General features: G+C 49.9%; 1 protein-coding gene across 1 annotated transcript; it reads right to left on the bottom strand.

Moving 5' to 3' along the window:
- Nucleotides 1-6: 6 nt before the first annotated feature.
- On the bottom strand, nucleotides 7-15748 carry LOC103108835 (FYVE, RhoGEF and PH domain-containing protein 2; the record flags this gene model as incomplete). The annotated part of the gene is made up of 11 exons (XM_060184544.1): nucleotides 7-2250; nucleotides 2603-2749; nucleotides 3755-3901; nucleotides 9031-9162; nucleotides 9609-9701; nucleotides 10028-10058; nucleotides 10163-10242; nucleotides 13420-13512; nucleotides 13951-14097; nucleotides 14318-14376; nucleotides 15682-15748. Coding segments are annotated over 11 exons (1212 nt in total), but the record flags the coding sequence as incomplete, so codon positions are not given.
- Between the last annotated feature and the right edge of the window lie 5 nt (nucleotides 15749-15753).

Below are 15753 nucleotides of genomic sequence, written 5' to 3'. Positions count from 1 at the left end.
TTTTTTTTTTTTTTTTTTAACCAGAGCACTGTTCAGCTCTGGCGTGTGGTGGTGCAGGGGATTGAATTTTGGATGGGATGGGACTTTGGGGCCTCAGGCATGAGAGTCTCTTTGCATAAACATTATACTATCACCCCCGCCCCTCCCCCACTTCTTTACATGAGGTTGTTTTCTAAATACTGACTTCTCAGCGAGAAGATTCCATGGTGATGCCTTTATATTTATCTACTTATTTTGTTATCACAGAGTTATCACTGAAGCTTGGTGCCTGGATAATGAATCCATTATTCCCAGTGATCATTTTCCCTTATTTTGATAGAGACAGAGAGAAATTGAGAAGGGAGGGGGAGAGAGAGAAGGAGAGAGAAACAGAGACACCTGCAGCCCTGCTTAGCCTCTTTGAAGCTTCCTGCAGGTGGAAGATTTTCCTCTTAAAAATGGGAGTACAAGGGAGTGTACAAGGCAGTGGCACAGCGGGTTAAGCGCACATAATGCAAAGCGCAAGGACTGGCGTAAGGATCCCAGTTCGAGCCCCCGGCTCCCTGCCTGGAGGGGAGTCACTTCACAGGCAGTGAAGCAGGTCTGCAGGTGTCTATCTTTCTCTCCACCTCTCCGTCTTCCCCTCCTCTCTCCATTTCTCTCTGTTCTAACCAACAACAATGACATCAAGAACAACAATAATAACTACAACAAATAAAACAACAAGGGCAACAAAAGGGAAAATAAATATTAAAAAAACTTTAAAAAAATAAATAAAAAGGGGAGTACACACACACACACACACACACACACACAATTTGCCCTCCCTTTCTCCCTTTACTGTTTATTTACTTGCTTGTTCATTTACTTTTCATAGAGACCAAGAGAAATAGAGGGGGAAGAAAGGGAGAGAGATCTGTAACACTGCTGTACTGCTCATGAAGCTTTCCCCCAAGACTGGGGATTTGGATGTTGTCCTTGCACTTGGTTTGTGTGTGTTCTGATGGGTGTGCACTATCTGCCCTCACTTTGATTTTCTCCTACTGGGGTGATTAACCATTCAGACTTGTCTGAAACAGAGATGTTTCCATGGACTTAAGAAATTCTATTTTAAAGTTCAGAAAATACAGGACTGTTTGTCATCTTGTCACACCTAATATGTTCTATACTTTATGTACTCATTTTATTGGTGAGCTCTCTCACTAGAATACAAACTCCAAGAAAGCAGTTTCTTCTGCCTGTCTCATTGATTACTGTGTTCCCAGTACAAAAACCACATTTGCCTCATGGTAGGTGCTCAAATATTTGTTGAGTAAAGGAAGTCTGGTCCCTAAAGGAAATTTTTTGTTTGCTTGCTTGTTTGTTAGATATACTTATTTTCAGATCAGCAAGACAGCTCACCTGGATTGTACACCTGTTTTTTTTTTTTCTTTAGCCTAGGCAGCTAGGCTGCCTATTAGACTCATATGGATATTACAGAAAAATATTCATGTCTTTCTCTTCTCAGACCAGTAAGTCAGAAACTTTCATTAATGAATACAGATATGTACTTTTTTTAAATTGAAACTGTAAAGGTTTATTTTTAAGGAATTGGGGAGGGAGCAGAGTTCTGTTCCTATCTGGCCTGTGGCAATGCTGGGATTGAACCTGGAGGCTCAGGCTGGCAAGTCCTGTGCTCTAGTGTTGACCTATCTCCCAACCCTTAAATTTATTTTTAAAAGTATTTATTGGTATTTCCTTTTAAGTTTCCCAGGTAATTCTAATGCAATACTCAGGCTGAGAGCCACATTAGGGTGACAAGTGGTCCTGGGTTGCCTGGGACTTTCCTGGCTTTGTTTGACACTGGAAGTTCTATGTCTAAGGAATCCCCACAGCCCTGGGCAGAACTGGGACACTTGGTCACTTCCTCCCCCAAGGAAAAGATCCATATTTTCTGAATCCAAATCAAGCACAACTGGAAACTGATCACTTGAAAGGTCAGCTTAGAGTGGCGGGGCACAGAGGCCACAGGGTCATGGGAAGGAGACTCTTGAGGAGGAGCTGGGCCTCTGAGGCTCAGTCAGACAGGTCCCCATCACTGGGCTCCCCAGGGCTCCAGCCACTGGCTGCCCGCTCCATCGCCTTCACCCAACGGCCCTTCAGCTCCTCGGTCTCAGCCCTGAAGCTGTACAGCTGGCCTGACTGCTGTAGCTGGAAGAGCCGAGGGTCACCCTGGGGTCCAGCAGTCACCTGGTAGCCCAACAGGGGGATGGAGGTGTGAGCCCTCATGTCCTGGGAGGAGAGGAGAAACCAGTGGGGCTTTGTCCTCCTATCCAGGCCCCCACTGCCTCACTCCCCAAACACCCACAATGGGAAGCACTGGGCCATTGGGGGAGAGGAGAAGTGGCTGTCCACTGGGGGAAAAGTGCTTGTGCCCTAGTCTGGGCTCAGCTCTGGGAGTCAACAACCCTCAGGGGTTCCTGATAGGGCCTCAGTATCCTCACTGGACCCACAGGCCAACCCTACTCACTACCACCACCACCACCTCTACACACACACACACACACACACACACACACACACACACACACACACACACTCCTTGAGACGGTCAAGGTCTGGAGGTGCAAGTGGAATTCATTACCTGAGGGGCCGCGTAGACATAAAGCACAAGGGGGTCATCCCGGGGGATGGCACACCAGCCCCTTGGGCCATTCTTGCCCCACTTGTCCCCGACCAACTGCAGAAAACTGCACATGAGATTCTGCTCCGACCCGGCTGCAGACCCTTTCTGAAACCAGAAAGCCTGTGTCAGAGAGCAGGACATCCCCCAAGTGTGCCGGGAGAAGTGGTGAAGTGCTAAACAAGCCCAACAGAACTGGGGACGACACTGGGGGCTGGGGGGTGGGTCAGCATCTGTGAGATACCCCAGGAATAGAGACAGGAACTGAGGAGGGCTGACCAGCACCTCCTTCCAGCAGAGAGTTGGGTGGTGTAGGAATCAGGGAGAGGGGCATGGGCAGTGCTGATGATAATGGGGAGGATTGGGAGCCAGGCAGATATTTGTGGAAAGTAACCAAACTACACCTAGGAGTGAAGTCCAGCTGCTGTCACTCTACCTCCCAGGAATGTGGGTTGTGGACTCTTGTCTTAGTGAGGGAGGAGCAGTGAGGTGATACTAACACACTTGGGTGCTAAGTAACAGTTGTGTTTTGCAACAATGTTGAGCACAACTAGTGCCCTAGAGGTGCAGCCTAGCCCTAGGAGCAGCCTGGGGCTGCCTATGGGGTGGGCAGAGCTCCTGAGGGGCCCGGGATAGCAAAGAAAAGTCCATGCAGGGGTCAGAGAGGTGGCACTTGAGCTGCCATGTGATCTTGGGCAAGACATTTCTCTGGAAATTCTCTTGCCCTGAAACAGGGTCAGCTTCTCCCTGACATCCAGCCCTTCCCTTCCCAGCAGTGGGACCCTGTGAAGTGGAACCAGTGATAGCAGCTCTGTTCACTTGCTGGGACTGCTGGGGCAGGGCCTGGGGCTGGAGGAGGTGAAGTGCGTCAGGAACAGGAACTATGCTACTATGGGATGGTGACACAGAGGAGAGACAGAAGAGCCTGAACAATTCTGGAGCCCAAGGTTATATCTATTTGTCTGGAGCAGGAGGAAGCAGGTGTTGGGGTGTGTATAGGCAGAGAGAGGGGGGAGAACAGGGTCACCACAGGCCTGTGGCTCAGCACCTAGGACAGCACCAGCACATGGTGGGTGCCCAGTGCTTTCCAAAGGCAGGAGCAGTGGCTCTCACCTCCAAGATGCCCCTCTTTTTGTCATCCTTGTCCTCAGGGAGCACGTTTCCTGTGAGGAAGGTGTAGCAGTCGAAGCAGACTCGGTTAGGCCTGTTGTCATCATATTTGAGTTCAGCCCGGAAGTCTGAGCACCTGGCACACACAACCTGAAGAAGAACCAACAAGAGGGAGCTTGGTCTCTCTCTTGCTGAAATAAGGGGCAGCCAGTAATAGGAGGAAGAAGCAAGCACCAAGAGAGGGGGACCTGGAGCTGCCAAAGACCCAGTGTGCACAGAAGGTCAGGCTATGTGCTGGGAGGCCTCAGATTCTGGGCTTCCCTAGCGGAGAAGGAGGCCTTGAAACCAGATCTCCCAGCAGGTGTCTGAGCTCCTCTCCTCTGCAAGTTGCCCTTCCCTAAGAATATCTCTTAATCCCCAAGGCTTGCCCTGCAGTTGATTCACTTCTCCAAATGTTCTCTCTGGCATTACACACAACCACAGAGTCAAATGTGTTCTACTCAAGTAATATAAAAATGCAGTGCACCTAGAATGGAAACTCCAGTCCACCCCATCCCAGCAGTGGGGCCTGATTTGAAACCTCAGTCTCCCCATCTGTGAAATGGATCCAACAACATCAGCTCTGTTGACCCACAAGATAGCTCAGCTGCACAGGATTCCTGCTTTGCCATGTACATGACCAAGGCTTGAATCGAGTCTCCCAAGCATTGGAGGAAGCTTGGGGGATTGTTGTGTCTTTCCCTTTCTTCCTCTATTTTATTTTATTTTATTTATGATAAAGATGGAAACTGAGAGGGCAAGGGGAGATAGGGAGAAACACTTGCAACCAGCCCCTTACTCTTTCTAATTGCAAAAAGTTGACTTGGAGTGATTAAGCCAGGGCAGTGATGATGATGATGATGATGATGATTATCATCATCATCATCGCCTCCAGTTGCTGGGGCTCGGTGCTGGCACTATGAATCCACTGCTTCTGGTGTTGCTTTTATTTTTTTTATATATAGGACAGAAAGAAATTGAGAAAAGAAGGTAGATAGAAAGAGGGCGAAAAAGACATATACCTACAGACCTGCCTCACCACTTGTGAAGTGACCCCCCCTGAAGGTGGGGAGCTGGGGCTCAAACTGGGATCCTTGTGTGGGTCCTTGCACTTTGCACTATGTGTGCTTAATCCGGATGCCACTCAAGCCCCCAAATATCTTTTTTTTAATTGAAGGGCCAGTTGCTTTTTTTTTGAGAAAGGAAGACTGTCATGTGTATTCTGTAGAGTGACATCCCCGCCCCTGCCCCCCCCCCCAGCAAGCCAATGTGAATCAAATTGGGGAGAACAAGTAAAAGAGGCAAAAGATGAGCAGGAGAGAGCCCCAGGATGCTGAAGGATGGAACATTCAGGGACACTGGGGTGTCATAGTACGTGTGAGTGGAAATGGGGGTCGTGGTGACAAGAGATGAAGAGGAGAGGAGAGTTTTTCATCAGGGAGCTCATCTGTGTGCCAGGCAAAGACAGCGGCCTGGGCAGGGAGGGCCCCACAGAAGGTTAGCCTGCCCCACCCTAAATAGGATTCCCGTTTGACAGGTAGGGAGACAGAAACTGGGCACCCAAACCACCGAAAGGGTGACTCACAGGCGCTAAATACACACAGGCACGAAAACTCTCCACTTTGGGACAAGGGCGCCTCACACAGGCCCTAGCAGGACACCTCAGCTACTTCAGAAGTTTTTAATTTTTTTTTTCAAAGGAGATTTACTTTTTTTTTTTTTTTTTTAATTTACCAGAGCACTGTTCAGCTCTAGTTTATGGTGGTGTGGAGGATTGAATCTGGGACTTTGGAGCCTCAGGCATGAGAGTCTCTTTTGCATAACTGTTACATTAGCTACCACTGCCTGATTTACATTTTTTTCAATACTATTAGTGGTGTAGTTATTTTCCTCCCCTACTAACACTTTGTTTTTGAAGATTTAGAAATTTCAAAAATTGAAAAAAAAAAATCTATAGGCAAGCTGAAAGAACAACACAATAATACCACCTGTCCACCAGGCTCACCCATTGTTAACATTTTTGCTACATTGGTCTTATCTCCCCCCACCCCCAGAATCCTGTGAATATAATTCCCAATCATCACACCTCATCCTTAAACGTGTAGCTGATATTGCTTAGGAACGAAGGTATTTTCTCTCCTGTGCACAATGTCGTGACAACACTCAGGAAATTTAACACCAGTGTAATATTATTGTCAGTAGATAGCTCATCATCAAATTTCCCCCCTTGGTGCCAGTAACATCCTCTATAGCTATTTTTCGTTTTATTATTATTTTTTCTGTTCCAGGATCCAGTGAAGGGCCATACATTTTATTTCATTGCCAGAATATTTTACCTCTTCCATGTATGTGGAAGATAGGCTCTCCAGGCCAACTTTTTCACATAGAGAGACAGAGGGAGAAAGACACCATAGCCCCAAAGTCCCCCCAGTATAAAGGGGACCAGGCTCAAAACAGGCTCATCTCCGTGGAAAATCAGGCACAACACCAGGTAAGCCATTTTGCCAGACCTACTATACTATTCTTTTTTTTTTTTTTCCTCCAGGGTTATTGCTGGGCTCAGTGCCTGCACCATGAATCCACCGCTCCTGGAGGCCATTTTTCCCCCTTTTTGTTGCCCTAGTTGTTGCAGCCTCGTTGCGGTTATTATTGCCATTGTTGACGTTGCTTTGTTGTTGGATAGGACAGAGAGAAATGGAGAGAGGAGGGGAAGACAGAGAGAGAGAGATACCTGCAGACCTGCTTCACCGCCTGTGAAGCGACTCCCCTGCAGGTGGGGAGCCGGGGCTCGAACCGGGATCCTTACGCCGGTCCCTGCGCTTTGCGCCACGTGCGCTTAACCCACTGCGCCACCGCCCGACCCCCCTACTATACTATTCTTGATGTCTCTTTATATTTCTTCAGTATTCTAATACTTTTTTTTTTTTCTGGAACTACTTGCAAAAGTTGTGAGTGTGAACTGACTCAACTCTCATTTACAGATGTGAGTCATGGAGAACAGCAGCTAATCCCCAGATCCTTACTATTTGGCTAGGATGTAACTCTTTTACAACCGAACATAGGTGTGTCCCAGCAGAAGAAATTTACTTTGTGTTCTGATTGCAGTTTAACACATTTTGGGGACACCTCCCTGATTGGCCCCAACCTGCCCAGCTGGTTTCCTCCTGGCTCTGAGGTTGCTGAAGACTGAGGTTGCAAAGGATTTCTGTTTGCTGAGTAAATGGAGGGGGGTGTGGTGTCAACAGAGAGCAGCACAAGTCCAGCAGGTGTGGAGAGCAGGATCTGTCTCCTGAGAGCCAGGCCTAGGCTGATAAGAGGATGGAGCAGAGTACACACTCTGCTTCCTCAATCAGCTAGTGGAGTCTCCTGGCTGAGCCCTGGGCTGAGCTATTGGAGAAGAGCAAAGAAAGGGAGAAGGTGAGGGGAGGAAGTGAACCTCCTGGTTTTGTTGTGTTTTAATTGTTCCATTTTGTTTTGGGTTTCGGGGGGGGGCTGTTTTTAAAATATTTTATTTATGGGAGTCGGGTGGTAGCACAGCAGGTTAAGCGTATTTGGCGCGAAGTGCAAGGACCGGCGTAAGGATCCTGGTTCGAGCCCTCCGTCCCCGGCTCCCCAGCTGCAGGAGAGTCACTTCACAGTAGGTGAAGCAGGTCTGCAGGTGTCTGTCTTTCTCTCCTCATTTCTGTCTTCCCCTCCTCTCTCCATTTCTCTCTGTCGCATCCAACAACAACATCAGTAACAACAACAATAATAACTACAACAATAAAACAAGAGCAACAAAAGGGAATAAATAAATCTAATTTTTAAAAATTAATTAATTTATTTTGGATTGATTCAAGGAAAGGGGGAAGTAAAGAGAGACAGAGGAGGAGAGACATTTGCAGCACTGTTTCACTGCTCATGAAGCTTCCTTTCTGCAGGTGGGAACAAAGGGCTTGGACTCTTGTCCTTGCACATGGTAAAATGTGTGCTCTACTGGAGGTACCACTGCCTGGCCCCTTAGTTTTATTTATTTATTTATGTTTTTATGTCTTGCCACCAGCGTTATCACTAGCGTTCATTTCTTGCACAAATACTTGACTGTACCTGGTGGCTTTTTTTTTCCCCGGGACAGAGATAAATGGAAAGGGAGAGAGAAGGAGAGAGAAAGAAAGGCACCTGCAACACAGCTCCACCACTCATTAACCCCCCCCCCCACACACACACACACTGCAGTTGGGGAGTAGGAGTTTGAACCCTGGTGTAGACTCTACGAGGTGCACCACCAAGCTGGCCCATGTACCTCCTATTGTTGCATCCTCACCAGCAGCCTGCAGGTGGATATTTTAATCCCCACTGTCAGGTGAGGAGCCTAAGGCCTGAAGCTGGTAGACAGGATTATCAACGGGCCTGATCAGGTGCCAGAGGGCTGAGAACAAGGAAACAGTTGGTAAAGGATGGTGATGAAAAGAAGTACGTACCATTACCAGATATGGGAGGGGGGAAGCGGCAATGGTACCTGCAAAGTCTGACAGGAGCTGAGGGGCTTGGATACTTTCTCATCCATGGGTGGGAGACCATTTCCTGAGTCTAGGGACCTTGGGAAATGATGACAAGAGGAGCCAGGGAGGTGGCTCAGTTGTAGAGCACATGCTTTGCATGTGTAAGGCCCTGGATTCAAACCTTGGCATAAAACAGCAAAGTTTTATGGTATCTCAATCATAAAACTTTTTGTTTTAGTTTAAGGAAAACATTTTAAGAAACAATGACAAGAAAGTATCAGAGCTGAAAAGGTAGCACAGCAGCTGTGCACTAGACTCTCACACCTGAGGCTTTAAGGTTCAATCCCTAACACTACCATAAGCCAGGGCTGAGTAGTGCCCTGGTCTCTCTGTTCTCCTGTAAAAAAAAAAAAAAAAAAAAAAAAAAAGAAGAAGAAGAAGAAGAAGGGCTGGAGACCACATGTGGGTTACACAATATACGTTCATGCCTCAGGCTCAGCATCATCTTTGGGGAGCCTCCTGGGCAAGTGTGAACCTCTTTTCTGCATCTGTAGAACAGAGTGAAGTGGGCCGTGCCTCATAGGCTGGTAGTATGCAGTCCAAATAAGGCCACACACTAGCCTTGCACAAGTGGCAGCCAATGTCTCTGAACAGAGCTGGTGGAAGCCTGGGGAGGGAGATGGGTGAGGGGACAGGGCCTGAGCTGGGGATGTGAGGCTGGGTGGAGGGAGGACCAGGGCTGCCTGCACCAGTACTCACATAGCCGCAGGCCCGGCAGTGGTGGCGGCGGCGTGTCAGGGCATTGAAGGGATCCTGACAGCGCATGCACATGGTCACCATCTTGTCCCGGATCCAGAGAGGTGCCCGCAGACCCAGCTCCTCGCACTGCAGCTAGGGGGTGGCAGGGCGGGTACTTCACCACCCTCTTCCTCCCAGGGGACGGAGGACCCTGCACTTCAGGTAGTGACATGTTTCCCAGGTGCTTCCATGTGGAGTTGCTGGTGGATGCGTGACTATTACCCTTGTCCTACAGGTGAGGAAGCTGAGGCCCAGCGAGGTCTAGTGACTTGCAAAGACACTCAGCAAACTGTTTTCAGATACAAGGCTTCATGCTCCCTCCCTTCCCCCCCCCCAACAGCTAGAGTAATAGAGATGTTAACATTGTAATGAGGCTCCCCCCCCACAATTTTGCACTTGGGGGAAACTGAGGCAGAGTCTCCAAGTACGATGCTATGGATGGGGAGGTTTTCTTCATGTCACACCTGGTGGCCTGGACCCAGGAGAGGCAGCACTGAGGGTACTGTGTATGGCCAGGGGGGAAGCTGGGGCTTTGGTACCTCCTGCTCCTGGCTGTCTCCCTCGGAGCCCTGCACTGCAGCCTTGAAGCTTTCATTCCGCTTTTCTATTTGCTCAATAGCTGCATGGAATGCCTAGGGAGGCGGGGGTGAGGTGGAGGCATGTTAGTGAGGGCTGTCCATCCACCCACCCCCGCCCTCACCAAGCACTGCTGAAAGCCCACTGGGTGCCAGACATGGGGTTCTAGATGCATGGGGTGAACACTGAGTTTTGGGGGGCATCAAATGGCACGCCTCAGGTCATGCAGTGAAGCAGACTGGAACCCAAGTCTAACCCCAGATGGCCACAAAGCAAGTTCTAGGGAAAAGCATGGGCAGAGCACATAAGGTCATGCTCACACACCCATCCCTCCCCCTATGTCAGGGCAGGCTGGGTGCTGGGGGCCTGCAACTCTGAATACCTGCATCCAGGAAGTCATTTCCTCCTGAGACCTGCTCAGAAAGGGAGAGTGGGGAAGGGAAAGGGAACAGAGTGGCAGGAGTGCCTCACCCAGTTGCCCCACCTCCCCTGGCACCTGCCTGCCTGCCCTGCCTACCTAGCCTGCAGCTCCAGGGTGCGCTGCTTTCCTGACACCAGGAAGGAGTGGGGGAACTCCGCATCCACCAGTTCCCGGACCTGCTCAGGAGGGGAAGTGAGACAACTGTACAGACTTCTGTCTCTCTCTCTCATACACACACACACACACACACACACACACACACACACACATACACAGACACACACACACACTCCATCACAGGCACCATGGGGCAGAGAGAGGCAGATTGCATCTCAAATGAAAGGGATTGACATGGGACCAAGTGCACAGCTCCCAGATCCCACTGAGCTGAGCCAATGCACCTACAACTGGGCCTTGCTCTGAGCCCATGGGACTGAAGGCTCCTGGAATTGTTGCAGTAGCCAGGTGGGTCCAGAGTGAGGTGAGGGTGACAGTTTCTGACAAAGGAGTCACCTGAAATGGACATTTCAGCCAAAGAGATATCTCACTGGGTAGTGCTTAGGATTTGTCTACATGCATGGTCCAAGTGCAAACCGTGATACCACATGGAAGATGCTAAGGCACTGGAGGAAGCTCCAGTGCTAAGATGTCTCTCCCTCTCTCTATCTCTGTCTGACTGCAGAAGTGGCTTGGGAGCACTGAAAGCATGCATGCACAAGGCACTAGGCACACACACACACACACACACACACACACACACACACACACTCACTCACTACATCACAGATTGGGCTTTATGACCTAGGCCCAAGAATAAGACCCTCCACCCTGAACAGTGAATGAAGGGCTTGATTGCCCAGTTCATAGACCAAACAGCTGGATGCCCCACTACCTGTCTTTCACCAGTCTCTTGCCCCAGAACTCCACAGGTCCCAAGACCATTACAAAAGCTAGCTGCCAGTTGGACAGTATTTACTGTGTGAAGGCCACTGAGCTCAGGACCTTCCATGCATGGTCTCACTTAAGTGACACAACTCCTGAACCCACCAGCCAGTCCCAATGTAGGGCCACTGTGGACCTCCTCCTAGAAGCCACAGTCTTTTCACACAGTTAAATCTAGTCAGATCACCCACCAGTTCACAAGTAACTTGGGAGAGCTAGGGACATAGTAAATGATGCCACAGGGGAACAGTCAACAAAATCCAGACTGCAAAGCCATTTGATTTTTTCCCCATGTAATAAGTAAGAAAAACAATTAGAGAGGGGAAATGTAATGGATTAAAAGGTTTGGCAAAGCTGCAGTGTAAATGGCCCAGGTTCAAGTCAGGCCCACCATTTCACTGAAGGAGGCCTCAGTGCCATGGCCAGTCTTTCTCTCTGACTCTATCTAAAATGATAATAATTTAAATGAAAAGAAAATGCCTAGGCCAGCTTGTTCCCAGAGGAAACCTGGAAATATCTGATGATTAATGGGGTGAGAGAGAGAGAGAAGGGAAAGTAAATAGAAGTCTGAGACATGCAGTCTAGAAACAGGCAGACATGTGGTCCAGGAGGTGGTACAGTGGATAAAGCACTGGGCTCTCAAGCATGACATCCTGAGTTCAATCCCCAGCAGCACATGTACCAGAGTGATGTCTGGTTCTCTCTCTCCTCCTATCTATCTCATGAATAAATAAAGAAATCTATTTTTTTTATTTTTTATATTTATTTATTTTCCCTTTTGTTGCCTTTGTCATTGTTGTTGTTGTAGTCTTCTTCTAGCGTTTGCCATTGTTGTAGTTATTATCGTTGTTATTGTTGGATAGGACAGAGAGAAATGGAGAGAGGAGGGGAAGCCAGAGAGGAGGAGAGAAAGGCAGACACCTGCAGACCTGATTCACTGCTTGTGAAGTGACTCCCCTGCAGGTGGGGAGCCAGGGGCTCGAACCAGGATCTTTATGCCAGTCCTTGTGCTTTGCGCCACGTGTGCTTAGGCTGTGCTACCGCTCAACTCCCATAAATAAATTCTCGAAAGAAAGAAAGAAAGAAAGAAAGAAAGAAAGAAAGGAAGAAAGAAAGAAAGAAAGAAAGAAAAAAAAGAAACAGGCAGACATGCAAGACTGTGAATCAAGGGGCACCAAAGCTGGACAAGGGTCTCTAAGCCAGTTTGCAAGCTCTGCCACGTGGGTCCCCAGAAGACAGTTCCCCAAGCTCTGCCCAGCTTCAACCAGTCCCCAGGCCTGGGTGGGGTAGGATTCCTGCCAGCCCACACAGGGCCTTTGTGCTAATTAGAGAGACATCCCTTCCTCAAAACACTTTACTGACATCTGTTGGCAAGCTGGCATCAGTCACATTTTGTCAGAACAAAATGCCTGACTGCCATCTGCTGGACAGCATGAATTGTGAATGGACACTGGTATCTGCTAGGGATCTGGTGGGCTCATCTCACATGAGACATGTTTGAGCAGTGCTCAGCCTGTACAGCTGTGCATGGAGACCATGGTAGGGCTGTGCTTGCTTCCCTTTCTTCCTCCTTGCCTGATTCTGTGTATGATGGCACAACATTAGGACCAAATCAGACCAAATCAGGGAGAGTCAATTGCTGAGCATTAGGCCACCCTGACATCCAGAATAGAGGAGTTGGGGGAGAGGGGACAAAGGCCAGTGGGAGCCACCATAGTGGTCAGAGACCAGAATTATGTCCAAATCCCAAAGTCAGAAAAAGATGCCCTCCCACCAGATTGGGCAGGCAGGTGAACAGCTCTGCATCTGCCAGTCTACTGGGCCCATGCTATACAGGAGAGGGCGCTGTGGAGCCACCCAAATGCCAGCATGCCCAACAGAGAACATGTTTATTAGGAGTAGAAAGCAAAGGTGACATTTGTGAGGCCTGGCACGCACAGCCTGCCTCAGTCCCATCTCTATTTTTCTCTTTCTTATTATGCTTATGTCTCCATATTTCTTGAATTTTCGGTGGGTCTTTTTCTCTAAGCCTGAGTGTCCATTGCTGTCTATATCTCTCTATACGCCTATCTTCCTCAGTCTCCCTCCCCAAAGCTGCCATACACCCAAGCCTGCAAATTCCCTGGCCTCTGGGACATTCTGCTCACTCCAGAATAGGGTGGAGGATGTGTTCCTCAAAGACGCAGTGGGCTCATTACTCACTGCAGTCTCATGCACAGAGACCGGCAGCTGAAGATAATGTCAGCAGCCCTCACCACCTGACTGGGTGGAAGGCCAGCAGAACCCCAAACTCTCCCCTCTCCCCATCTGCTGGGGGCCTGCCAGGCTTGGGTCCCTGGGCTGAGAATCTGAGCTGGCTGTGTGTGGGGTGCCGCTGGATGAAGGGCGACAGGGGCTGGGGTACTGCTCACCTTCATCCCTGCCACGTCGATGCGGGTCCTCACCTGGAAGTGGGCACCCACCTGGATGACCCTGGGCACACAGTAGAGCAGCATGTTGTTGAACTGTGGGGGATATGGGTGTGAGTAGGGGGCCAGGGGAAGACAGGGATGCCCAGGTGCAGCGTCCAGAGGGGGGGTGAGCACCCCTGGGCCTCCTCTGAGCCAGCCCACAGGACATGGGGGGGTGAGAAGGAGAAGAGACTGCCTAGCCGCCACCCACCCCCACCCAACTAGGATGATCCAAGGATCCAGGGGTGCAGGGGGGGCGAGGGATGAAGGGAGACCTGAGTGCAGGCCCATTTCCCAGATCTCCAGTCCCATCTAGGAAGCCATTGTGGGGAAGTGCGAGAGAGCCGGAGACTGGTGCACAGTCAGCCAGTACCCAGCGTGGAGGACGCCTCCTTTCTCTGCTCCTCCAGCAGCTTCACATACAGGACAAGGCAGACTACACCCGGATCAGCCTAGCCTGTGCCTGCAGACATGCCTCCCAGTCTCCCCTACCAGGAAGAGGTAGCGCTCCATGGGGTCGCTGCGGCGGAAGGAGATTTTGAGCACGGGGCCTTCCCGGAGCAGCGTGTTGGAGGGGTCCACTATGTCGTCCTCCAGGCCCAGGCGCTGGTACACCTCCCACAGCTCCTGCAGCCGCTCCTGGGGGGTAGGGGTGACCCCTCAGATAAACCCCCTCTCCCACTGGCTCCTGGAAGCTTGGGGGAAGGGGATGGCATGACCTCTGTGGTGTCCTGGGGCATCCCCAGGGAGTGAGCAGATGCAGAGACCCAGGGGCACTGGGGAGGACTGAGAACTGCAGGGAGTGGAGTCAGGGTCCTTTAGGGATGTCAACTGCTTGCCCCAGTGCAGGGCTGCTCACCATCTCAGTGATGGCTGCGTTGGAGTGCTGTGCAGCGGAGAAGATCACATCGAGGGCTTCTGAAATGGGAGAAGGGGGTGCAGTACTAGAGTTACCCCTGAGAAGTTGGGGCTGGTGACTGCAGTGGGAGGTCCTTAGGCTTAGTAAAATGGCCTCATATGGTTCTGTGTCCTGACACATGGGCTGTATGGGTGCTGGGAGGAGAGGGGGAGAGCATTTCCTGCCCAAGGGACAACTGGCAGTCGCTGCAAGACAGGATTTGAGTGATGGGCTCCCCAAACTAAGCCAGACCCAGAGTGGGTACAGTGGGAAAAGTATGGACTTTTGAATGGGTTCAAGTCCCAGTTCTCTGCTCTTTTCTGCCATGAACAATCACTTAACCTCTCTAGGCTTTAGTGTTGTTATCTATGAAAAAAAAAAAAAAAGGCTAATGGTAGTGGGAAACCTGGTTGAGCATATGTATTATAATATGTAAGGACCCAGGGTCAAGCCCCTGGTCCCCACCTTCAGGGAGGAAGCTTCACAAGCAGTGAAGCAGTGCTACAACTATCTCCCTCTCTACCTCCCCCTTCCCTTTTATCTGTTTCTGTCCAGTAAAAAAAAATAATAAGGGAATCAGGTGGTGGTGCACCCAGTTAAGTGAACATAGTACTATGCACAAGGACCCGGGTTCAAGCCCCCAATCCCCACCTGTAGTGGGTCTGTGAAGCAGATCTGCAGACATCTATCTTTTTCTCTCCCTCTTTATCTCTCCCTCTCCTCTCAATTCTGTATGTTCTATCTACTGAAGTAGAAAAAAGCGGGGGGATGGCCACCAGAAGCTGTGGATTCCTACTGCTGGCACTGAGTCCTAGCAATAACTCTGGAGACAAAAAAAAAGACAATAAAGAAATAAGATAAATTTTTAAAAGAAATGGCTAATAGTGGCCAGGTGGTGTGACACCCAGTTGAGCACACATGTTACCATGTGCAAGGACCAAGGTTCAAAAACACTTGTTCCCACCTGCAGGGAGGAAGTTTCATGACTGGTGAAGCAGTGCTACAGGTGTCTCTCTTTCTCTCTCCCTCTCTATTTCCCTTCAATCCTCTTATCAATTTCTCTCTGTCCTATCAAATAAGGGAAAAGGAAATGGCCTTCAGGAGTGGTAGATTCATTGTACTGCCCAGAGGACCCATGATAAACCCTGGTGGCAATAAAATACAATGGCTAATGGTGGAGGAGCTGGTCTGTGGGGGACCAACAGCCAATGCTGGTGACCAGAGGTCATCATCGCCATTTTAGCAGGTGCTCCATAAATACTCGGCGGTGACTAGCCCCCACCCCCCTGCCCCCACCAGCCCAGGGGACCTGGTGCTGTCCTCACTCTGGGCATCGGCCCTGTCTGGGGCCTCTGCTGGCAGCTTCTGGAGGTACTCCTTGAGCAGCAGCTCGTAAC

Source organism: Erinaceus europaeus, unplaced genomic scaffold (genome assembly GCF_950295315.1).
Source record: "Erinaceus europaeus unplaced genomic scaffold, mEriEur2.1 scaffold_1282, whole genome shotgun sequence".
Taxonomy (NCBI): domain Eukaryota; kingdom Metazoa; phylum Chordata; class Mammalia; order Eulipotyphla; family Erinaceidae; genus Erinaceus; species Erinaceus europaeus.
Note: the sequence above shows the minus strand (reverse complement) of the source record. Positions and strands in the feature narration are given on the sequence as shown.